Source organism: Hemiscyllium ocellatum, chromosome 33, assembly GCF_020745735.1.
Source record: "Hemiscyllium ocellatum isolate sHemOce1 chromosome 33, sHemOce1.pat.X.cur, whole genome shotgun sequence".
Lineage (NCBI taxonomy): Eukaryota > Metazoa > Chordata > Chondrichthyes > Orectolobiformes > Hemiscylliidae > Hemiscyllium > Hemiscyllium ocellatum.
This window is the reverse complement of record NC_083433.1, coordinates 25,341,885-25,368,057: the sequence shown is the minus strand read 5'-3', so window position 1 is coordinate 25,368,057 and position 26,173 is coordinate 25,341,885. Positions and strand designations below refer to the sequence as shown.

At 39.3% G+C, this 26,173-nt stretch overlaps 1 protein-coding gene across 3 annotated transcripts in view; it reads left to right on the top strand.

Annotated features, from left to right (window-relative positions):
• LOC132831254 (myosin-9-like) overlaps window positions 1-26,173 on the top strand; it is a 176,235-nt gene that overhangs the window by 59,012 nt on the left and 91,050 nt on the right. For 2 of the 3 annotated variants that reach the window (XM_060849272.1, XM_060849273.1), the window contains exons 4-9: window positions 10,048-10,075; window positions 14,116-14,209; window positions 14,531-14,551; window positions 18,156-18,248; window positions 18,830-18,893; window positions 21,163-21,261. In XM_060849272.1, coding sequence (XP_060705255.1) covers window positions 10,048-10,075; window positions 14,116-14,209; window positions 14,531-14,551; window positions 18,156-18,248; window positions 18,830-18,893; window positions 21,163-21,261 — 399 coding nt within the window. The remainder of the gene's footprint in view (window positions 1-10,047; window positions 10,076-14,115; window positions 14,210-14,530; window positions 14,552-18,155; window positions 18,249-18,829; window positions 18,894-21,162; window positions 21,262-26,173) is intronic. The other variant, XM_060849274.1, reaches the window with a different exon arrangement.

Genomic DNA, 26,173 nt, shown 5'->3' with positions numbered 1-26,173 from the left:
GGTTGTTCTGATCATGGGGCAGTAGTCAATATTTCAGTCCAAACCATAAATTTTTAATCTTGATTTGCTCTTGTTTTGCTTTTTCTGTTGTATCTCAGTGCTTCAATGGTCATGCTTTGTGATTTGTTTACTGCCTTTAAAATATCTATTATATCTGGCAATTAAGTGGCACATAAATTCCCTTTAAATTTAACATTTAACTTTGAACTTTATAGGAAGCTTGTGTCACTGGCTAGGCCAACATTTATTGTCCATTCCTAATTGCACTTGGGGAAAGTGCTAGTGAGCTGCTACATTGAACTGTTGCAGTCTTTGGTGTAGGTTCATCCTCTGTGCTGTTGGGTGTTAAGCTTTTTTTTCCTGAGATTCATACAGTTTGACGCAACTGCAACATGCCAACTTCTGTGAACAACCAAAACTTTATTAAGCAGAGTTCAATACAAGCTTTCTGGAGGAACTTTTAAACACATACCTTGCAAGGCCTGCAGAGTTGTTTCAAAGCTTTCTCTGAACTAAGGAAACAGTCCTTCCTTTATACAAAATCTTTACATCACAGTCAACAATGCCCACAAGTCCCTCTCCTCCCCCATGCTCCTCTCCGCCCCGCCCTGCTCTCCCCTCCAACATCGATTCTCCTCCTTGGATGCCACCTGACCTGTGCCTTTTCAACAACACATTTTTTTTCAACTCTACACAATGCAGTGACCTGACCATCTCCAGAAACAATACAATGTAAATCATCCCTTAATGGTTAAACCTGTTGCAAAAATTTTTAAACTACAGGGAGTAGTCAAATTCCAACTGTAATGTTCTTATTGATTTCTGAAAAAGGATGAAAATGTAAATAGTAGATGACAATGTAAATTGACTTTTCAATAACTAGGAAATCGTTATGCAAATTGCTATAAAAGAGATGAGAATGTAAGTTCCTTACAATCTACTTGGAAGTCAGAGGCATCCTACCCTAGCCTCCAGTCATCCCATTTCCTACAGGTCAGCTGAGCAAGTTAACTCTTTAATATCACATTTGGGAGTACACTATTTTGACCCAGTGACCATGAAGGAAAATGACGACCAGTTCCAAGTCTGAATGATGTGTAGCTTGGAGAAAGACTTGCAGGTGGTGGTGTACAAGGTTTTAAATGGGCACTAGTAAGCAGTTGACTTGTCCTGGATATTGTAAAGTTGCATTTATCTGGACAAGTGGAGAGTATTACATCACTCCTAAATTGAGTTTGGCAAACTAGCTTTGAGAAGTTAAAGACGTTAGCCAGTGCAGGGTTACAGCCCTCTGACCTTCTCTTATAACCATAGTGTTTATAATTGCTTCTGTTTCTGGTCAACAGTATCCCTAAGAATAATGTTAATGAGGGATTCAAAGAAAATAAAACCATTAAATGCTCAAGAATTTTTGGTAGGCTTCTCTTTTGTTGATGGTCATTGGCTTGCTACTCATCATGCAAGATTGAATGCTGTAGGATCTTGCCTCATTTGGGCACTGCTTTTGGTATTTCAGAGTTGAGAATGCTAAACATTGCACAATTGTTAGCAATCACACTTCTGACCTTATGAAAGAATTTTTAACTAGCTGAGCATGGTTGGACCTTGAAAACTAACCTGAGGAGTCCCTGCAATGATGTCCTGAGACTGAGATGATTGCCCTTCTGCAACTGCAATCATCATCCTTTTTGCTGTGCATGGCTAACTAGTTGAGAAATTTTCCCCCAATTCCCATCAACTCCAGTCTTTACAAAACTCCTTGATGTTATACTCTTGTCAGATGCTACCTTGGTAATAAGGGCAGTTTTCCTTTCAGTTATTTTGTCCATGTTTTCACCAAGGTCAGGAACTGTGGTCTGGCAAACCCAAACTGAACATCGTCAAGTCACATGATATCAGGTTCTTGTCCAATAGGTTATTTGAAAATACAAGCTTTTGGAGACTGGTCCTTCAGGTAAAGTATCCTCCCCAGTCCAACACCAATACCTCCAAAACATGAACATTTGGATGTAAATTTGCTTGCTGAGCTGGAAGGAAGTTTGTTTACAGACATTTTGTCACCATACTAGATAACAGCAGCACTTCACTGGTGGCTCACTGATGTTATGTCCTGCTTTATATTTGTGTTTAGAAAGTGGGACATAACACCAGCACTTCACCGGAGGCTCACTGATGTTACCTATAATAGTGATGAAACGTCTGTGTGCTGAGCTGTAAGGCTCGTTTTCAAACTTGCATCCAGAACCTCCAATGTGAGCTACAAATCTTAGCAAAACTCGCTAGCATGAAGGCTTTCAAGTTTAAAAAAAACTTGCACAATGTAAGGGGAGTGGCCAGTTCACCCAGCTCAATTTTTCTCTGGTTTTGTTTAGTTTTTAGCAGTAGTGTTGAAAACGTGTTGGACCCAAAGAAGCAGTCCAGGCTGGTACTCTGACTTGACTCTTGCAAGACTGTCTTGAGTTTACATTTTGTGCCAAGGGTGTTTATAGAGGTTGTTGCAAATATTTGGAAGTGTTAAGTTGGGATGTTCTGTTGGGTGTTTGGAGAGATTAAGTTATTTGGTATTCTGTTTTCTGTTTGTTTCATTCAGTAACTTTTAAAACAAAACAATTTATTTTAAACAAGTGGTTTGACCAGCAACATTTCTCCTGCTTAAAATAACTAGCAAAGTTAGGGTCTGGGTTACAACTTAATGTTTTGAAGAGTCTGGCCTGGTCCATAACACTTGTCAGAGTGAAATGTTAATTTGGTTAAGGTTCAGCATGGCTATACCCCAAACAAGTGAAATTTCTGTAACAAAGTGAGCAGCCCCAGATGCAGTAATAGATGAGAAGGTAATCAATAAATGAATTGGAGGGGACTTGAGAGAAAAAAAAATATACATTTGGAATTGGAATGCATTGCCTGATAGGTGGTAATAAATTCTATAGTTGCCTTCAAAAGGAAGTAAACTAAATTGAATGTAGATTTGCTCGCTGAGCTGGAAGGCTTGTTTTCAGATGACCTCCCAACTCCGTACTTAATGCACTGACCATTAAAGGAAAGCATACCAAATGCTGTCTTCACTATCTTATCTATCCACACCTTCACTTACAAGAATTATAAACCTGCAATCCAAGGCCTTTGTCCAGCGACACTCCCCAGGACCTTTTATCATTAAGTATATAAGCCGTGTGCTGACTTTTTTTCCAACCAAAATACAGAATTGGCTCAAAGGTAGAAGTTAGAGGGTGGTGGTGATGGAGTGTTTTTTCAGACTGGAGGCCTGTGACCAGTGGAGTGCCACAAGGACTGGTGCTGGGTCCACTACTCTTTCATTTATATAAATGATTTGGATGTGAGCATAAGAGGTACAATTAGTAAGTTTGCAGATGACACCAAAATTGGAGGTGTGTAGTGGTCAGTGAAGAGGGTTACCTCAGATTACAACAGGATCTTGATCAGATGGGCCAATGGGCTGAGAAATTGCAGATGGAGTTTAATTCGGATAAATGTGAGGCACTGCATTTTGGGAAAGCAAATCTTACCATTAAGTGTATAAGTCCTGCTAAGGTCCTAGGGAGTGATGCTGAACAGAGACCTTGGAGAGCAAGTTCATACTTGAAAGTGAGTCGCAGGTAGATAGGATAGTGAAGGCGGCGTTTGGTATGCTTTTCTTTATTGCTCAAAGTATTGAGTACAGGAGTTGGGAGGTCATGTTGCGGCTGTATCAGACATTGGTTCGGTTGTTGCGTGTGCGTGCAATTCTGGTCTCCTTTCTATTGGGAAGATGTGAAACTTGAAAGGGTTCAGAAAATATTTACAAGGATGTTGCCAGGGTTGGAGGATTTGAGCTATGGGGAGAGACTGAATCGGGTGGGGCTGTTTTTCCTGGCACACTGGCGGCTGAGTGGTGACCTTGTAGAGGTTTACAAAATCATGAGGGGCATGGATAGTATAAAAAGACAGTCTTTTCCCTGTGGTCGGGGAGTCCAGAACTAGAGGGCATAGGTTTAGGGTGAGAGAGGAAAGATATGAGACCTACAGGGCAACATTTTTCATGCAGTGGGTGGGATGTGTATGGAATGAGCTGCCAGAGGAAGTGGTGGAGGCTAGTGCAATTGCAGCATTTGGAAGGGTATATGAATGGGAAGAGTTTGGAGGGATATTGGCCAGGTGGGACTAGACTGGGTTGGGATATCTGATTGACATGGACGTGTTGGACCGAAGGTTCTATTTCCATGCTATACATCTCTGACTCTGATTCAGAATGTAAGAGATTCAGTTGGCAGACTTCGCCTTTATTTCCTGTAAGGAAATCTGTTCTTCAAAGATAGGGCTGACTCTGCTAATCCAGTAGGAGATGGCACATCAAATATGCTACTTTGCAAAAGAACATTACCCAGGTAGTTAAGTTTATTTTGAGTGGTAAATTATTGATAATAATTACATAGGATTTGACTGGGAGATCAGGTATGCACTGGACCATGTCTTTTAGGCTGAACCAAGCAGTCCAAAATCTTCAAGGATGTGAGGGTGTTATTAGCACTCATTGGCAGGCATGAACAGGCCAGAAAAGTTTCTGTGTCACTTTGTTTTGATATGCACCATAGCACTAGAACTTTAAAGTGAATGTTGAAAGAGAAACTCTCCAACAGATGTGCATGAGGAAATGAGGCTCAAATGATTATGGAGTTAAATGTTCTCTGAAAACAAATGAGGCTGAGAAAATAGTAAATACTATACTGGAAATTTCAAATAAAGCAATACTAGAATGCACAACTTGCCAGACTATATCTGTCAATAAATTGTAGGCCACAATTTTGAATCCATGCTGCAAATTTGCACATCTTCCTGCATGCTGAGACTCAATTTTCTGTTTTTCAGTTGCATGCGATTTGATTCAGGATTGATTATTTAAATTTGATTATACAAACTTTGTTCAATTGTGCCAACACTTGGAAGATTTTTTAAAAATCATTTGGTTCATGTTTATTATAATTGAGTTTTGTTTCATGATTTTTTTCCTGTTGGTATTGATGGAATTAAAGAAAAGACCAGTTGAGATATAGAAAAAAGATTAATTGAATGGTGAAATATACAGGAGGGTCTCGATAGTCTCCTACTGTTCTTTGTCCTCTTTGTGGGGGTCAGAGTGAGAGTATGCATAACAATATGTATAAAATGTAAACTTCTGAATTTTGATTTGTTTAGTTTTAATAGGTGCTTTTAGCACCTATGTTTTAACTTGGTTCTGAATGAGTCAGTGGCTTTTAGCATTTCCAGGTATGTCACTTCTAAGGGAAACTGATGACATAATTGTCGTCATTCTCCTTTTTATAGAAGTAAAATGGATTTTGAGTTTTCTTTGTCAATCCATTGTAAAACCAAATTAAATACTTATTTCCTGCATTTCCTATTATGTAGATTTGCTCCTATGTGCCAATGAGCTTGCATCTGTTTCAGATATTTTTCACACTGCTGTCGGTGGATAACTTGGTAAAATTGTTTCAGTGTTTAATGTATCAGCTAGTTGTCATTTTTGTCCCATTGTGATCCAGCTCAGTGGAAGTGTAACTTTTACTAGTCTGCAGGAATTTGAGTTTTTGGTTTCCAATTCCTCTCTTTAATGTGGTCCAATTTATTAAAAATTTGTATCCTTTATAATCATTAAACCCACTGCATATTTTATCTTGCTGGGACAAGTTCTATGCAGCTTGCTTGACCAGTTGTGAATAATGCTCTGATATTTCACCTTGTAACTGTGTTGATGTGGTTTACCAAGTGTAGCCAAACACAATCCTGTCTAACTTTGGCTTGATTCCAGGCAAGGTTATTGCATAGCAATTGTAAATGGGAACTTTATTTTTATTTTCCCTTTCACTACATGACAGTCAGACTTGTGTTGGCGATATATTCTTTATCAAGCTGATCCGATCTACAATGACCAGTGTCCACAGCATGTGGGACTTGATTTATTTATTTCATGAGATGAAAGCATTACTGGTAAGGTCAGTATTTATTGCAAATCTCCTAATTGCTCAGAGGGCAGTCAAGTGTCAACTACACTGGGGTGTGGAGTCACATATAGGCTAGACCACTTGAGGATGGCATTTTCTCCCCCTAAAGAACTGTCCTGCATCAGATGGGCTTTTCCAATAATCAATGGATTCAGGGTTGTCGTTAGTCTCTCAATTCCAGGTTTGTATTGAACTCCAATTCCTCCATTTGTCATGGTGGGACTTGAACCCAGGTTCCCAGAGCATCAGCTGGGTCTCAAAGTCTAGTGATAATACCATGAGGCTGTTACCTCCCAACCAAGATTTCTAGATTAAGACAATATATAAAAATACTTGAGTGGAGTTTGGCCATTCAGCCTATCAAGTTCGCTTTACCATTCGATCATGGCTGACAGTTTTCTCAACTCCATTCTCTTGCCTTCTGCCCATACACTTTGATTCCCTTACTAATCAAGACTCTATCTGTCTGTCTTAAATACACTCAATAACTTGGTGTCCACAGTCTTTTGTGGCAGAGGTTCATGCATTTACCATTCTATTGCTAAAAAAACCTCATTTGTTTTTAAAAAGTTGTCCCTTCAAGCTTACTGTGCCATTGGTTCTTAATCTCTCTAAGTGCTGGAAACATCATCTCCATGTCCACATTATCCAAGCCTGTAAGTATTGTCAGATTCAATATGATCCTCCCTTGTCCTTCTAAATTCCAAGTACAGACCCAGAGTCCTCACTCCCCTAGAACAAGTCTTTCATACGTCGGATCATTCTTGTACATTTCTCTGGACTCTGGCCAAGGCCTGAATGTCCTACCTTGGATAAAGGGCCCAAAACCACGCTCAATATTCCAAACACGGTCTGACCAATGCTTATACACCCTCAGCAGTATATCCTTGCTCTTGTAATCCTGCCCTCTAGAAGTGAATACTAAACATTTCATTTGCATTCCTGACTGCCAGCTGGACCCGCACGTTAACCTTTAAAGAATTCTGAACTAGGTATCCCAAGTTCCTTGTACTTCAGATTTCCAAAGCCATTCCCCATTTTTGAAAATAGCATCTATCTCTATTCTCATTACCAAAGTGCAAAACCTTGCACTTTCCCATATTGCATTCTATCTGTACACACTCTTATTTGCCCACTTTCCAAGCCTGTTCAACTTTGCCCACTCTGCAGCTGTCCCTCCACCAAGTTTTGTCAACTGCAAACTTGGTAATAATTCCCTCCGTTCATTTTGTCCAGATCATATTTAAACGTTAATAGCTGTGATCCCTGTAGAACTCCTGGTCATTGGCAACCATCCTGAAAGAGACACCTTTTAAGCAAAACAAGCTACCGTCCTTATCTGACCCTGCCTACATGTGACTCCAGATCTGCAGCAACATGGTTCACTCTTAGCTGCCCTCTGGGCAGTTACGCATGGGCAATAAATGCTGCCTAGCCATTGACTCTGTCTCATCCTGTGAATGAATAAATGCATAATGTCCCCACTTGGTACTTTCTACCAGTCAGTGGTGCCAGTACCTTTTCCCCTAACACTGTGGGCTCTTATCTTGTTTAGCATTCTCCTATGGTGGCATCTTGTCAAAGTTGTAGTTGTAGGGGCACTACCACTGCCCCACACAATTTTATAATTAATTGTTTACAGAAACATTCTTCTCCCAACTTTCAACTTACCAGCTGAGATTAAGCTCTTGGAGTAGATAACTGTCTCTTTCATTTTTTTTTAGTTAAAGGTAGGTGGTGAAAGAGAATATATTTGTTTTATACTTCTGACCCGGTTGGAAGACTGACTTCTGACCCACGTTCAGGATGATTAATCAGAAAAATGAATGTGAACTAGCAAAAGACCTGTCAACAATGCAGTAGGTAGATCAAAATGGGGCTCTCCTGAGGCTGCCATTGGTTTTGCACCTCTTAACGTTATTCTCTTTGGTTTTCTTCTTTGTGAGACTGGACATTTCTTTTATGTGTTTTTATTCTGTTCTTGTTAACTGGGCTACCCATTAGGTTTCATAGGAAGTTTGGAAGTGAGCTGGATTACTTCCAGTCTACCTTTTTTACCATGGGCAAATTTTCTCACCTTCCCATCGGAGAATGTGCCAAAAGCATGGATTTATCCTAGTGTGCCTTTTGTGCTGTTGTTCCCCTCTTTATCATGCAACATGTGCAAATGATTTGTCGACTCAGCATTTTTAGATTAACATTATAATATCAAGCAAGGTGAGATAAGGGAGTTGATCAGAACTTGAGTTTGACATATGCAATTGACTTCAGGGAAAAAAAATACAGTCCCACAATACTATAGTTAAGAATTCTAAATTTTCATTGAGGTACAGGTTATTCTGCTATAACTTGACTTGTTAATGCAAATTGGCTGTAACACGATTAACAAATGGGGTTTACTTTCTAAAGCATGAACTTTTAAAATGTGCATTGACTGTAATGTAATTACATCACTAACACTAAGTACTGTTTTTTGAACCATTATTTTTCTATAATGCAGGGTTGCACAAGAATGCAATCAGTGTTATAGAAGAAATACCTGTATTGCAATATTTTTTCTATGATTTGATGTTCTCACTTCTTTCTTGAAGAAAGGTGCAGCACAGGATGCCTGATTTATCAGATATGAGTCATGACAGTTACCGTTGCATCTAAATTTCCTTTTACAGAAAGGCAGTTGATAAAAGTATGTTGGTTTTGAAGTCTGAATTGTGCACTTTTTTTACTTTGGCTGAGGGTAAGAATATAACCTAAGAACAAGGAGCAGGACTAGGCCATCTGGCCCTCTTTTGAGCTGCTCTACAATTCAAGATAGTGGCTGAACTTCTCATGGCCTCAGCTCACTGCCCCACCCTCAGTCATAGTACAGAATGGAAACAGACCCTTGTTGACCAGATATCCCAACCCAATCTAGTCTCACCTGCCAGCACCTGGCCCATATCCCTCCAAACCCTTCCTATTTGTGTACCTAACCAAATGCCATTTAAATGTTGCAATTGTACCAGCCTCCTCCATTTCCTCTGGTAGCTTATTCCATACATGTACCACCCTCTGTGTGAAAAAGTTGCCTCGTAGGTCTCTTTTATATCTTTCCCCTCTCACCTTAAACTTATGCCCTCAAGTTCTGGACTCCCCCACCACAGGAAAAAGACTTTTTTGTCTATTTACCTTATCCATGCCCCTCATAATTCTGTAAACCTCTATAAGTTCACCCCTTTAGCCTCTGACGCTCCAGGGAAAACAGCTCCAGCCTGTAGCTCACTTCTCCAATCCTGGCAACATCCTTGTAGATCTTTTCTGAATCCTTTAAGTCATTTTCTTCTGAGCTAAGCACTGTTTATTTAGTCGATGTGAAGCTTCTTGTTTCATATAATGTGCATGCAAGCTTTCAAGTGTTCTGTTTTATACGTTTGTGAATGTTCAACATTAACTCAAATCTGAGCATATGCAGTTTGTAATCTAAAGTTGGAAGCTTCTTTTATCATGTTTGTATGGTTGGACAGTAGTCTGGCTGAGGTAGAAAAAGGGAATGCTTGGGGATTTGTTTATTCTCTCGTGTTCTGTTTTCCAGCATCTGTGACAAAAGTAGTTTAGGTGCCATCAGTTGTTTTCTATACTCACAAATGTACTTTTTTAGTGGAACTTGTATTTGGCTTTCAGAAGTGTATGACCTTTTTCCCTTTTGGAATCTAAAATGTTGCTGGCTACTTTTCATGCACCCAACCAAAATTCTTCATCTGCAGATTTTTAGACTTTAATATTTGTCATTATCAGCAGTAATTTCTTTTAACTGCATCTATCTGTATTTTGGAAGCGAATTTGAGAACAAATGGTAGTTATGGTTAAAGGTGAGAAACAAATACCATTTTCTAATTAATGGGCTTCAACAATTGCTTGCCTGCAGAGCTGTGTAGCGTTTCATGTTGTAAATTAGGTCATACAGTACTATACTATAAGACTTTTTGTTTGTTAAATTGATCATTTGAGGATGATTTGAGATGACAAAAATGGAAAGAAATAATTTTCCATCTCTCTTTTTTCATTTCAGATCGTGAGGACCAGTCAATCCTGTGCACGTAAGAACTATTTTGATTTTTATCTAAATGTATTTTTGGAGACTGTTATATTGCCTTAAGGTTCTGAAATAGTTTTGCCATAATCGTTTTGACTGGTAAAAATAGAGTTTACGTGTAAAATATTCTTGGTATTACTCCTAACAATTTTTTTAAAATGCTGTGTTCTTAAATTGCTTTTGTAAATGTTGTTTCAAGCAATGATGACTTTCAAAGAGTTGCTCTGACAGGAAAGTCGAAGAGTAGTGTGTCCAGGAGTCTGTGAATGGAATTTCTGACCTCTCTTGATAGTGGACGACATGACTTCTATCAAGGGCCAGTTGTTTTATTAGTGTGTACCAGTGTCTACGTATATCCAGAATGAGAGAGCTGTATTAGCATTGTTGATTTGTTGGCTACTACTGAAAATGCGCAATATCTTTATTTTAAAAAAAATTCATGTGATGTGGGTGTCCTTGGCTGACCCTCTGTTAATTGCCCTGGAAGAGATGATTTGAGAGGTGTGGCCTTGAATCAACGAAGTTCTTGGTGTGTAGGGACACTCATAATGCTGTTAGTTCTGGGATTTTGAGCCCGTGTCGGTGAATAAATGACAGTAAAATTCGAAGTCAGAAAGGTCTTTTTTTTTCCCCACTATATTCCTTCACAGGAATAGGGTGTCAGTGGCAAGGTCAGCATTTGCCCATCCCTAATTTCCCAGAAGGTAATTCAGGGTCACCCATATTGTTCTGGGTCTGGAGTCACATGTAGGCCAGACCAGGTATGGCTGGCAGTTTCCTTCCCAAAAGTGAACTGAATGGGCATTTTTTTTGATCAACGACAGTAGGTTAGCGGTAAGCAATAGACTCTTCCAGAGTTTTACTGAATTCAAATTGCATGATCCATTTTAGTTACCTGGTTCTCTGGGTTAATAGTTCAGTGATAATAGGAACTTGCAGCTGTTGATGTATTCATGCATTTGTTGATCTTTTATTTTTCTAGGTGGTAAAGATTGTGAATTTGGATGTTGCTGAGCTTTAGTGCATTTCTGCAATGCGTATTCTAGATGTGTGCAGTGCTGCTATGCTGCATTGGCGAGTAAAAGTTAAAGGTGGTGGATGGGGAACCAACGAAATGGGCTATTTTGTCCTGGGTGGTGGTAAGCTGCTTTAGTATTGTAGGAGTTGCAACCATCAAGACAGGTTGAGAGTATTCTTTTGTAATGCTCATTTGAATTTTAGAGGATGGATAGGGAATGGGGTGACAAGACAAGTTACTTAATAGAATCCTAGCATATGACCTGCTTTTGTATCCGTGGTATTTACTTGGCTGGCCCAGCACAGTGTTTGGCCTATAATAAATAGTACAAGGCTGTTGATAGTGAGGGGTGCAGCAGTGGTAATTCCATTGTGTTATGGATCAGACCAAACTCTCCCAAAATATATGAAGGGGATGACATGGATCCAACTTTTTTCATATTTTAGAGGCAATTGTAATGCACTGTTCTAGATGTGATTTGATTGGTCACCCAACCAGGGTTTAAGCAAAACATTTTATTCTTGCACCACAAACAAAAAGGAATTGGTACAACTTTAACTGTTAAAAGACTTAAAATAGTATGTTACTTAACTACTACTCAACAACTCTTCCATTAAAGCAGCATCCCATAGACAAAGATAAATTCAGCAAGACAAGATTCCTTCATTTGTCTCCAGTCTCCGAAAGGAACACCAATAGAATGAATCTAGTAACAAAGAGCTCAAATGTTTTGAAGCAGCAAAGAGAGCGAGAACTGTTGATAGCAGCTTCAATGCCAAAAAATTCCAATTTCCTCTGAAAGCAAAAGTAAAATTCTAGGTCTGTGAACCTGACTCCATCCATTCATGCTGCTTTTATTTAATTTTTAAAAAAAAATCCAAAGTTAGTTACTCTGGTTTTCATGGAGCAAGCAGCTTGGCAACAGGTTAACAACACATCTTTAAGTGAAACAGGACAGAACCATTCCCTCTTTAAAAGGCACACATTGCTACAACGTCCAAGGGTGATGGTCAGATTCTCTCCTCGTGGCACAATTGCTACTTGCCCCTTGACAGCCCACACCAGGTTTTGTTTGGGTCTTGTTTCCTATGGAGTTGACTGCTTCAGTAGCTGGGGACTTTTGGTCCTCTTGTCAAGGGTAAGATGTACTGACTTGAAGGCAGACTGGAGAAGGTTTAATAGGTTGATACAGGCTTGGAACAATTTTCTTAAAAGGAGATGTTGAGTAGGTTGGACTTGTACTCCGAGTTTGGAAGAGTGAGATGTAACCTGATTGAAATATAAATGATTGTTAGGATCCTTGACTGGGCAGATATTGAGATTGTTTCCCTTTGTGTGAGAGTCTAGGCCAAGAGAGGACACTTTTTTTTTTAAGTGGATGTTAATGCATTATAGCCAAGTTTGTGCGACAAAATAGGTGAGAAGACAAGTAAGGAGGATGACTGCGGATGCTATTGATGTATACAGATAGGTTAAGTGAGTGGGGGGGAAAATCTTGGCAGATGAAATATAACGTGGGACAATGTGATGTTATATACTTTGGCAGGAAAAATAGAGCTGAATATTGTTTAAATTGGGAAAGGTTGCAGAAAGTTGTTAGAGCTGATTTCAGGGACCTGATACATCCCTCAAAGCGTAGTGGGTATTAGTGAAAACAAATGGAATGTTGGCCTTTATTTAGAAGGGAATGGAGTATAAAAATAGGTCTTGCTAAAACCATGCAAGATACTAGTCCGACCACAGTTAGAATACTGAACAATTTACGTTCCCTTATCTAAGGAAATGTATATTGACGTTGGAGACAGTCCAGCGATGGTTGACAAGGTTGATCCTGAATATGGAAGGATTTTATGCGGAGAAGTTGAGTGAGTTGGACTTGTAGTTGTACACATTAGAGTTCAGAAGAATAAGAACCGTAGTGAAACCTATAAGATTTTTAAAGGGTTAGATAAGATAGCTGCTGAGTGGTTGCTTCCACTTGTAGGAGAGTTTGCGAACTAAGAGCATACAGTAGTCCTCCTGTACCCATGGGGGATTCATTCCAGGACCTACTGCAGAGGGGAGCAAACCCATTCATTTAAATGGGAAATGTACCTACCTGGTAGCCTCATGGACCCTGGTTCCCCATACTGTGTTCAGGCCACGGTAATCCGCAGGTAACTGAAACTGGAAAACTATTCTGCATCTACAGGGGTTGCCCTGTAACTGAAATGAGGAGTCGCCCATCTTGCTGAGATAAAGAAGATATTTCCTGTGTGGTGAATCTGTGGAATTCTTTACTGCAGCGGGTTGTGGAGTTGGGCCATTAAGTATTTTCCAGGCTGTGATTGATTTATAATCAGTTAGGAGTTCTCGGGTATGTAGAAAAGGCAGGATTTGTGAAGTTGATTGCCAGACCAACCATGATCTTGTTGAATCACCAAAAAGCTCTTCCCCTTTCATTTTAATGTGGGTACTATTGTACATCATCTCACTGACGTTGATAAAGAAGCAGTCAAATCTAAAACCTTACTTAATTTCTTGCATTTCTCTTTTGAGCTCAACATTTAACTTCTGTTATAGTCATTTTGTTTAAATTTTTAAAAAATTGTTTGGACAAGTTATGACATACCTCTGGAGCAGGAAGGGACACCGCTATTGTGCCACGCAGTCCTCTTCTATTAGCCTAATATTTAAATGTGGTTTATTAATAAATCTAAAATAGTCTTAACTTGACTCGTGGTTATTTTACCTGTTATTCTAGATCAGTTTATTATCAAGTGTACTTAATTGTAGACATGTCAAACTGGTAGAGAAAATGTTTTCTAATTGTTCCTGTTCAGGTTCTATAAAATGTTTACTACTTTTGAATTATTTAGTGTTCTCAATTTCACTGGTGACACTACCAAATATGTCAGATTTTCATTAAGGGAATTCCCTCATGGTTAACTTAATCCTATTAATGGTTAAAATTTGGAATAAAATTATGTATATTCACTCAATGAAACACTATGGAAGTGTTAACACATAAACATATTTACTTACAGTGGAGAATCAGGTGCTGGTAAGACCGAAAACACCAAGAAAGTGATTCAATACTTAGCTCATGTTGCTTCATCTCACAAATCTAGAAAGGAACAGGTAAGTGTCTTTTTGTGTTGATTGTATTCATAAAAGTCAGGCACTGATCATTATTTATAACAAAGCTGTTGAACCTCCATGAAATTCACTTGAAATATTCAGCATTAAACATTATAATCTACCTGTACAGTGATTGCAGATGTCCTGCCGCTTAAAATTTAATCTATGGAAATTGTAATTTTGAACCTATCGTAGCTTAACATTTTATACTGCCTTTCAGGCTGTTTAAAATCCCTTTAACAAAGTAAATGCTTGAAGAATTTTTACTGATTTTTTTTTTGCATGCCATTGATAACACTTTTCCCCCTTCGACATTTGCAGCAGTCTACGGTGTTAGCATACGTGAGTGGGTTATTATGATTTGATTTGCATATTCTGCACTTTTTACGCCTTGTATACAGATCCGACGGCTGTTTGGGAAGTGAATTCACAGAAATCAGTCTGTTTTCCAGGATGTGTAACTGCTCCCTGGTTTACAAACTGTTGACATTGAAAAATGCGCAAGTTTGTGCCTTTTTATCAGCACTTTCTGCTGAAGCAGTGGAACCAAAATAATAATTGATAGTGCAGTTATTTCATGCAGATTAAATTCTGTGACAATCCTTCTAATTGTGGTTGAATTAGTAATTGTAATTACCATGTCCTTTTTTGCTTGAGCTGAAAATAACACTCCCTGACATTTGGGTTAGTCCAGTTTTAAATCCAACTACACCCTGATAGAATTAGAATTGGCACAATAGTCAGAGATCTACAGCATGGAAACAGACCCTTTGGTCCAACTTGTCCATGGGCTGCAGAAGTTACGACAACAATGAATGCATAAGTTTTCAGAGACTTGGTCATTTTGCCAGGCAAAATGTCCAACTATTTAGATGGCTTTGTGGAGCAAGTTCGGATCTGTATATTTATGTTGCATGCTTTGGGTATAAAGGTGGTTCAAGTGCATCCTAGTTTTTTTTTAAAAAAAAGAATGGGAAATGATTGTTTAAGACAGAACATTTAATTCAAATGGGATGCTTCTTTCCTGAGAGTTCCTTTCCCAATAAAGAAATTGGGTACCATCTGACACCATCAGAAGAAAATGAGTTCATGTAAGTTTTCAAAACCATGATCCGTCCCTCTTTTGGCACTAATGTCTACTAGGCAGTTTGAAAATATGGAATGTGCAACCACGTTATGGTGGTGAGCAGAAATCAATCTGTCCAGAGATTCGGCATTTTCCCCACTTAATGTAAATTCCACCCTTCAGTTACAAAAACTGAAGTTATTTTACTCATTTACTTTGATTCCTGAACTTAAATGAAATTCTGTTAAATGAATGAGTTGCTTAATTTATCCATGGGCAGCCAATGATGGAATTTGTTAGCTATCTTTATTTTAGTTAAGAAAACGCTTATTGTTTTGTTAGGCTTTAGTGTAATCTTAGGAAATGTAGTATGTCTGATCAGGAAAGGGTTATTTTTCTCCGCGTAGCACGCAGTGTAAATCCTTCAATTAATTAGTATTGTAGAGTGATGAAGAAATCAATCAAGCTTGAGTTCAAATTTGTTAACTAATGTTTCAATTGCCCACAATTAGAATTTTGTTTGACTGTCAGTGCTCCATTTAAGCACCAGCAGTACAGAACATAATGTACAAGTACCATGCTTTAGTTTCTGCCAGATGTTTCACTGGCTCCCACAGCTTTTTTTTTTTTGCAGACATTTGAAGTTTTCTTAACTGTTGTAGCTCTTTAGATTTTAATTCCCCTCCTCCAAAGAAATGAAAATTGTTCAGAATTCAAATATAACTAAAATTTGAGTGCCCTGTATCAGATTGTTTGTTTGTCATGAACACCAATCTTACCACATTAATATATGCATTGAGTTCTCCAAATACAGCATGTAGTAAGGAGTGTACATATGACGAATACAATTTTGTACACCTCTATGTAAAACTCAAGTTCCATTCTTTCATTGTAAAGCTGTAAAGGTTCACAGACCCCTCAGTTGACACATATTTGGCAACTTGTGTTGAAGTGTGTGTAAAATGCTGTTAGATTTGAATCCTTTATACATGCTGTTTACAAATTTTATGGCATTATATGGATTCGACTGCCAAGTTTCACTTGTCTAAATTTATTCCATTTTAGACATCAAATTATATCAAGATTTATTTACAGCTGTTCAGAGACTGAACAATTTCCATGCTTTGCTTCTCATCTGCCTAACTTAGCACTAATGCTAAAGAAAGCTACTGACCTAATCTAACAGTTATAAATGGTGAAATTGATTATTACGCAGTGTGTTCTTCAGTGCATATTTTGAAAAATAGTGTTAAGAATGGCATGGTACAAATTAAAGGGCTGTATTTGTTTCTTACTATGGTAACTTTTGTTAAAAACTCAAATCATTTTGCAATCTTCCATTTACCCACTTGAATGGCACTTAATGCTGTACTCGGAAGTAGAGTGAAGACAAGGATCTGAATCCTGATGCTACCATGTTATGAAGAGACTGCCAAGACTTTCCATGGGCTATTTCTTGATGTGGATCAGGGCAATCTTTTAATATCTATCAAGCAAGTTGTATCATTTGTGTCCCACTTGTAGAAGTTTTAATGTGTGTCATCATTTTCGCTATCTTAAATGGGAGCCTAAGACACTGCATCAGATCTTATCACTTCTAAACTGGATGCACCTGAGATTTTCCTGCTGGATAATTGAGATTCAATTCTCTGGAGTCAAGTTAAACTTATCAATATTTTGACCAGTTGCAAAAATCTGAATTGATTTGTTATTTGGTTCCTTTTGAGCACTTCCCATGCTTGATGTGAGTGAATAATAGTTTGTTTACTGAATGTGTGGTGTCTGAATGTGATATTGGAGTGTTGTGTTGTTTGCAGTGGTGACTTTTTAAAAATTGTAACTGGCATATGTGTGCATGAATTGCCAAGGGGATGGTAGTGATTGGAAGCCCTGCAGGTCTTTCAAGTAAATGTACACATCTCTTTAGACATTGATGTTACAAGTATCTTGATAGAAGTAATGGTGTAGATTTGTCATGAGGGACTAAACTTTTTGAATTTATTAAACAATGCAACTTTATTTTGATGTATACCAAGTCTTCAAAGTAAAAAGCAAAATTTAGTATCACATTTACATCTGGTCATTCGATATAATAGCATCATTTGTTCTATTCCTTTTTTTGGCCCCACTGATCAAGGGTAGTAGTATCCTGCTCTTATCTTGGACTTTGTGTTGGCAGAGCTGAAAATGTGTTGCTGGAAAAGCGCAACAGGTCAGGCAGCATCCAAGGAGCAGGAGAATCTACCGTTTTGGGCATGAGCCCTTCAGGAATCTGAATTCCTAAAGGGCTCATGCCCGAAATGTCGATTCTCCTGCTCCTTGGATGCTGCCTGACCTGTTGCGCTTTTCCAGCAACACATTTTCAGCTCTGATCTGCAGTCCTCACTTTCTCCTTTTTATGTTGGCAGAACAATTTGTTGGAAGAAAGGACATTTTCTTTAAGAATGTTTTCTTGTGTCAGGAAATTTGCTAATGTCCATTTGTGGCCATTTTAGATGTTTTTATTTGGTCTTTTGTGTCTCCCCCATATACTTTCCTGGAATTGCTAGGTTGGAATTATTGGCTTGTTTCCAAATTATGCTTGTACAACCTACAGTTGATTTAGTTTATGAATAACAAAACTTAATTTTTACCAGATGGTCGGTCTGGGAAAATATTCTTTCTTACCAGATTAATCTGTTTGCATTCAGTTTCAGGGTGACCAAAACCATGTATTTGTACCCTCGCTGCAGTCAGCTGTTACTTCTAAAGTGTTTCTTTTTGCATCAAAGTCTTTTGCAGATCTGTAAACAATACTTCAAAGTCCTCACAATTCTCTAACAAGTTTTATTTGCAAAGCAGATTTTCAATTAACTAATCTCAGTCCTGTTATGATTACAGGGAGAGCTTGAGAGGCAACTGCTCCAAGCCAATCCTATCCTTGAAGCTTTCGGCAATGCAAAAACCGTGAAAAATGACAACTCTTCCAGATTTGTGAGTTTTAAAAAAAAAATTACAATGCCTTTTATAACTGGTGAAAACAGTATGACCGTAGATCTATTCTTCTTTCTTGGGATATGGATGTTGGTGGAAAATGGAGACAAGAATTTGTCTATCCCTAATTGCCCTTGAACTGTGAGGGTGATTAGGATTCCTCCACCTGGAGTCATGTGTAGACCTAACCAGTTAAGGATATCTGGTTTCCTTTCCCAAAGGATGTTAATGAGCTAGATGAGTTTCTAATTGATTTTTTTTAATGGTTCTGAGACCAGCTTTCTATACCAAATTATTTATTAAATTTAAATTCCAGCTGCCATATTCTGATTGGAATTAGCCTGTGACTTTAGGTTAGTAGTCAATGATATTGCCATAATGCAACCATCTAATGATTGACCTTTTTATCACTAGCCTAGTAATACTTCCTTGGATCCCAAAGTGTATTTTTCTACAAATGTGTTTTAAGGAAATGCATCATTTAAATCTTGAAGGTTGAAGCAAAAAAAAATTATTGATGTTCCTGTTTTTCTTCTTGCGCTTCCAAGCGGTTAACTCGTAACTCTGTTTTTAATACACAGGGCAAATTTATTCGAATTAACTTTGATGTGAATGGCTACATTGTCGGAGCCAATATTGAAACTTGTATCCTTTACAGCCATTTAAAAACCAGAAAGGGATTCTTCACTTCATTGGCTTGTCTCAATATGTTTATTTGAAGTCTCAATTAGTGGTGCTGGAAAAGGACGGCAGGTCAGGCAGCATTCGAGGAGCAGGAAAATCAACGTTTTGGGCAAAAGCCCTTCATCGGGAGTAGGGTGCCTGCAGAGTGGAGAGATAAATGGGGTGGGGAGAAAGTAGCATAGAATACAATAGGTGAATGGGTGTGGGGATGGAGGTGATAGGTCAGAGAGGAGGGTGGAGTAGATAGGTGGAAAGGAAGAAGGTAGGACAGGTCATGGGGACGGTGCTGGGGTGAGGTGGGGAGAAGGGGAAATGAGGAAACTGGTGAAATCCACATTGATGCTATGGGGTTAAAATGTTCCAAAGCATTTGCCTCATCTTCCACCTCGGAACACCCCAGTTCCAACCTTCCAGCTCAGCACCATCCTCATGAGACGTTCTTCCTCCAGGCGTCGGGTGGTGAGGGAGCGGCAGTGGGGGAGGCCCAGGACCTGCATGTCCTCGGTAGAGTGGGAGGGAGAGTTGAAATGTTGGGCCACAGGGCAGTGGTGTTGATTGGTGCATGTGTCCCGGAGATGTTCCCTAAAGCACTCTGTTAGGAGGCATCCAGTCTCCCCAGTGTAGAGTAGACCACATCGGGAGCAACGGATGCAATAAATGATATTGGTGGATGTGCAGTTAAAACTTTGGATGTGGCAGGCTCCTTTGGGGCCTTGGATGGAGGTGTGGGCGCAGGTTTTGCAATTCTTGCGGTGGCAGGGGTGTCCCAGGAAGGGAGGGTGGGTTGTTTGTGGGGGGGGTGGACGGACCTGATGTAGCTCAGCGAGCAAACTTACAAGGTTTGTTTTCAGACATTTCTTCATCATACTAGGTAACATCAGTAAGCATCCAGTGAAGCACTGCTGTTATGGCTCGCTTTCTGTTTTTGTTTGGATGGTCTTGGGTTGGTGACATCATTTCCGGTTCTTTTTCTCATATGGTAGATGGGATCCAAATCCATGTGTTGATAGAGTTCCGGTTGGAATGCCTATGCTTTTGAAGAATTCTCGTGCGTATCTCTGTTTGGCTTGTCCTAGTATGGACCTATTGTCCTAGTCAAAGTGGTCCCCTTCCTCATCTATATGTAAGGATACTAGTGATAGTGGGTCATGTCTTTTTTTTTGTGGCTGGTTGATGTTCATATATCTTACATCCGTGAACAGCATTGTCCAATATATTTTTAATTGTGGGTGAAATTCAGTGAAGCAGTTGCAAAGTTTGACAAGCCTATCTTCACTAGAATTTGAAGTTTTTTATTCAATCCCTGATCAATTATAGAAGGAACTGACACATCGTGAAATGTTGATACAGAATCTCTGTTCATTCGAGCTTTTTTGAGCTAGCCACTGGATATCGCAAAGATAAAAATAAAAGTTAATGGTGAAAGGACCCTCTTTTTTTTTTAAAATTAAATTAGTTTGCCCTATTATTTATTGTTGGAAAACACTATCAATTTATGTGAAGTAGATCAGGAATTGGTAAGAATTGAACATTAGGATTTAGACAGTAAGAAGAGTTTGAGGAAGACTAATATTTACTAGTTATGGAAGAAGATTTAGGTGCTGAAATGTCTGAGTTAACTGGAATGGAAATTGAAACACCAGGGAAGGAAATTAATTTGGGATTACACCTAATGGCCATGACAAAAGGACAAGACTGATTTAAGTGCTCCAGGAAAAGAGTTAAGTAATTACAGAAGATTTTAATTAGGCAAATTTGAAGATTGGAATAAGGGTTAGGTCAATTCATGGAACAGGTCTAATAACTTGATGAATGAAGCATGTTTAACTTATTGTATTGTTATATGAAACAGGCACTTGTAGACTGAAAGCAATAAATACAAAATGGTTTGAAGTCTTTAAAATTAACTTTCCTCCAAGCTTTGAAGAAATAATTTTAGTATGATAAAGAAAATTGGTTTAATCAGCCTTTAGTATTGGGACATGCGTAACTGAAATGGCCAAGTGACACTCATTTCTTTAATTCTTCAGTCAACTTTTATATTTTTGCAGGTTTTGGGGAACAAATTACTTACCATATTTTAAACCGTGATTACCTCTGGAAAGAAGACAAGTAATTAACTCTTGCTATTATTAGCTTTTATCCATCCTATGAGCAGTTGTGGTCTGATATTACGATTCACATCATTAGTACTCTTCGCATTGATGTCTCTTTAACGACCAACTTCCAGATCTGTTGGAAAAATCTCGTGCCATACGCCAAGCCAAAGATGAACGTACCTTCCATATTTTTTATTACCTACTTTCTGGTGCTGGAGAACACTTGAAAAGTAAGTTGTGTTCATTATAAATAATTTCCAACAGGTGGAAATATAGTATCTCAATAATTTGGAATTGCTTGCATCATAAGGTCAAAATGTTTCTAGATTTCATGACTTTTGTGTTTGTTATCTTAAGTTAATTTCACGATTTTATCATTTCTGATTGTGTTTCCAGATGTCAGTCCTGCCATGAATCATCTTTTACTAGTCAGAAACATTTTCTTTCTGTAATGTTTTATGTAGCTATATGCCTCAAGATCACCCTTGCTGTGCAGTTTGTGTGGAGCTATAGAATGTTTACAGTAAGGTGGTTGCTCCATTGACACTTGTATATATCAGCTATCTGCATGAACAGATCAGCCACATTTTTCTCATGTTATAAATTTTTTTGTATTTAGATTATCCAATTTACTTTTGAAGACTATGGTAATATCACGCTCAGTGCATTCTAGATCCTAACCACTCACTGGATTAAAAATATTTTTCTCACTGCAGTCGAGTTCTTTGCCTTTCATCTTAAACCAATGCCCTCTTGTTCTCAACCCTTGTCAATAGAAACAAGTTCTACTATTTACTGACCCAGATCATTCTATTTATCAATTCAACTGTAAGTTAGTCGTCTTCAATTTATTTTTGTAACTGAAGTCTCTTAACCTTTTGTAGTCATCTTTTCTATAACCTCTCTTATACCATTATACTCTTCCTAAAGTATGTCTTATTAACTGCTTGGTCCCTGAACGTCCACCTTCCCTTTAGAATGATATATTTTTGTATTGCTTTTTTCTTACCAAAATAATCACTTAAGACATCTCTGCATTAGATTTATCTCCAACTGTCCACCTATACCATCAGCATGCTTGTGTTCTTTTTTTTTGTTGTTTGCAAGTTTTGTTGTCAGTGGAGTTTGAAACTGTTCTGTGTACCCAAATTTGTATCATTTAATATAATTAAGGAAAAGGAGAGTCTTTAATACTGACCCCTATGGAACCCCACTACATACCATCCAGACCAATTATATATCTGTTCAACTTAGTTGATTAGCACGGTGGCACAGTGGTTAGCACTGCTGCCTCACAACACCAGGGACCCAGGTTTGATTCCAGCCTTGGGCAACTGTGTGGAGTTGTGTGTGAAAATAGATAAATCCCCTGGGCCGGATGGGATTTATCATAGGGTCCTCTGGGAAGCCAGGAAGGAGATTACCTAGTCTTTGGCATTGATCTTTAAATCTTCATCTACAGGAATTGTGCCAGAAGACTGGAAGATTGCAAATGTGGTTCCCTTGTTCAAGGAGGAGTAGAGACAACTCTGATAATTATATACCAGTGAACCTTACTTCAGTTGGTAAAGTGTTGGAAAAGGTTAGAAAAGAATAATTTGATTAGGGATAATCAGCACGGTTTTGTGAAGGGTAGGTCGTGCCTCACAAACCTTATTGAGTTCTTTGAGAAGGTGACCAAACAGGTAGATGAGAGTAAACCGGTTGATGTGTATATGGATTTCAGCAAGGCGTTCGATAAGGTTTCCCACAGTAAGCTATTGTGGGAGATGTAGCAGTTTGGATCAGTAATTGGCTTGCTGAAAGAAGACAGGGAAGTGGTTGATGGGAAATATTCATCCTGGAGTCCAGTTACTAGTGGTGTCCCGCAAGGGTCGGTGTTGGATCAGTTGCTGTTCGTCATTTTTATAGACAATCTGGATGAGGGTGTAGAAGGGTGGGTTAGTAAATTTGCAGGCGACACAAAGATCGGTGGAGTAGGTTATGAGAGACATTGGTAAGCTGCAGAGCTGGGCTGTGATGGCAAATGGAATTTAATGCAGACAAGTGAGGTAATTCACTTTGGTCGGAGTAACCGGAATGCAAAGTACTGGGCTAATGGTAAGATTCTTGGTAGTGTAGTTGAGCAGAGAGATCTGTGTCCATGTACACTGATCCTTGAAAGTTGCCACCCAGGTTGACAGTGTTGTTAAGAAGGCATACAATGTTTTAGCTTTTACTAATAGAGGGATCGAGCTCTGGAACCATGAGGTTATGCTGCAACTGTACAAAACTCTGGTCGGCCGCATTTGGAATATTGTGTACAGTTCTAGATTAGATTAGATTACTTAGTGTGGAAACAGGCCCTTCGGCCCAACAAGTCCACACCGACCCTCCGAAGCGCAACCCACCCATACCCCTACATTTACCCCTTACCTAACACTACGGGCAATTTAGCATGGCCAATTCACCTGACCCGCACATTTTTGGACTGTGGGAGGAAACCGGAGCACCCGGAGGAAACCCACGCAGACACGGGGAGAATGTGCAAACTCCACACAGTCAGTCGCCTGAGTCGGGAATTGAGCCCGGGTCTCAGGCGCTGTGATGCAGCAGTGCTAACCACTGTGCCACCGTGCCGCCCACCGCATTATAAGAAGGATGTGGGAGCTTTGGAAAGGGTGCAGAGGAGATTTACTAGGATGTTGCCTGGTATGGAACGAATGTCTTACGAGGAAAGGTTGAGGGACTTGAGGCTGTTTTCGTTAGAGCGAAGACGGTGGAGAGGTGACTTAATAGAGACATATAAAATAATCAGAGGTTAGATAGGGTGGACAGGGAGATGGTGAGCATGAAGGGGCATAGCTTTAAATTGAGGAGTGATAGATATAGGACAGATGTCAGAGGTAGTTTCTTTACTCAAGAGTAGTAAGGGAATGGAATGCTTTGCCTGCAATGGTAGTAGATTCGCCAGCTTTAAATACATTTAAGTCGTCATTGGACAAGCATATGGACATAGAATAGTGTGGGTTTGATGGGCTTCAGATTGGTATGACAGATTGACGCAACATCAAGGGCCGAAGGGCCTGTACTGTGCTTTGTAATGTTCTATGTTCTAACTTTGTCCTTACGCCACTTCTTTTATTACAAGGCCATAAGTTTTTTTTTGTCAAGCCTTTTATTTGTCACTTCCTCAAATATAATTGGTAAGTCCACATTCTCCACATGAACAGCATTACCATCATTTAGTTCTCCATTCCCTCATTAAATACACACATTATCTTAGCAAATTTGTGCTGGCTTTCCGTGATTAATACTTGTCCTGGTGAATGTTAATTGTGTCCTGAATTACCCTTTTTATTTGCTTCACTAGTTTGACCAGCATTTATTGTCAATCCCTCATCTGGGAAGTTGACGAACCAACCTCTTGGAGAACTGAATTTATGGGCAGATACAAGAGTGCTGTTAGGTGGGAATTCCAGGATTTCTGTCTGGCAACAGTGAAGGAATGATAGTTCCAAATCAGAGGTGGAAATTTTCAGGTGGTGGTTGTAGCCCTGTTTGCAGATGATTGCCTCTACAACCTTCGAGTGCAATTGCTGCTCCGATGGTCCATGGATGGAAATCATATTCTGGAAATTGTTGCTGCCCGCAGGCCATGGAGGCCTGTGCTGCATGTACAAAAATTAAAAGGAATGCTGCTGGCAGAACCCAAATTGAATGTCAGTAAAAAGATTATTGTTGATTAAAATGACAACTTTATAGAAGTTGATGAGTCCTTCCATTACTTTGACCAAGAGTAGACTGATGGTATGGTCAAAGTTAAAAATCTCTCAACACTAGGTTATAGGCCAGCAGGCTTATTTGGAAGCACTAGCTTTTGGAGTTTGCTGCTTCATCAGAAAGTTGTGAAGCAGGACCATAAGACACAGAATTTATAACAAGATTACAGTGTCATGTAATTGAAATTATAGTCATAGAAATGTACAGCATGGAAACAGATCCTTCAGTCCAACATGTCCATGCTGACCAGATATCCTAACCTAATCTAGTCCCATTTGCCAGCACTTGGCCTGTATCTCTCTAAACCTTTCCTATTCATATACCCATCCAGATGCCTTTTAAATGCTGAAATTGTACCTGCCTCCTCCACTTCCTCTGGCAGTTCATTCCATACATGCATCACCCTCTGCATAAAAAAGTTGTCCCTTTTTGATCCCTTTTATATCTCCTCTCACCCTCACCCTATGCCCTCTAGTTCTGGCCTCCTGCACCCCAGGGAAAATATCCTGTCTATTTATCCTATCCATGCTCTTCATGATTTTATAAATCTCTCTATAAGGTTGTCCCTCAGCTCCAGGGAAACAGGAGAAAGTGAGGACTGCAGATGCTGGAGATCAGAGCTGAAAATGTGTGGCTAGAAAAGCGCAGCAGGTCAGGCAGCATCCAAGGAATAGGAGAAGGAGGGCTCATGCCCGAAACGTTGATTCTCCTACTCCTACTCCCTGACCTGTGCTTTTCCAGCCACACATTTTCAGCTCCAGGGAAACAGCTCCACCCTATTCAGCTTCTCAGTATAGCTCAAATCCTCCAATCCTAGCAACATCCTTGTAAACCTTTTTTGAACCCTTTCAAGTTTGACAACATCCTTCTGATAAGAGGGAGACTAGAATTGCAGGAGTCCAAAAGTGACCTAACCAATGTTCTATACAGCTGCAACATGACCTCCATATACTCATGCTCTAACCAATAAAGCAAAGCATACCAAACACTGCCTTCACTATCCTATCTACCTGTGACTTACTTTCAAGGAACTATGAACCTGCACTCCAAGGTGTCTCTGCTCAGCAATGCTCCCCAGGACTTTACCATTAAGTGTATAAGTCCTGCTCTGATTTCCTTTTCCAAAATGCAGCACCTCGCATTTATCTAAATTAAACTCCATCTGCTACTCTTCAGCCCATGGCCTATCTAATTAAGATCCCATTATCATCTGAGGTAACCTTCTTCGCTGTCCACTACACCTCCAGTTTTGATGTTAACTGCAAACTTATCAACTATACTTCCTGCATTCACATCCAAATTGTTTATATAAATGACAAAAAGCAGTGGACCCAGCACCAATCCTTGTGGCACTCCACTGGTCGCAGGCCTCCAGTCTGA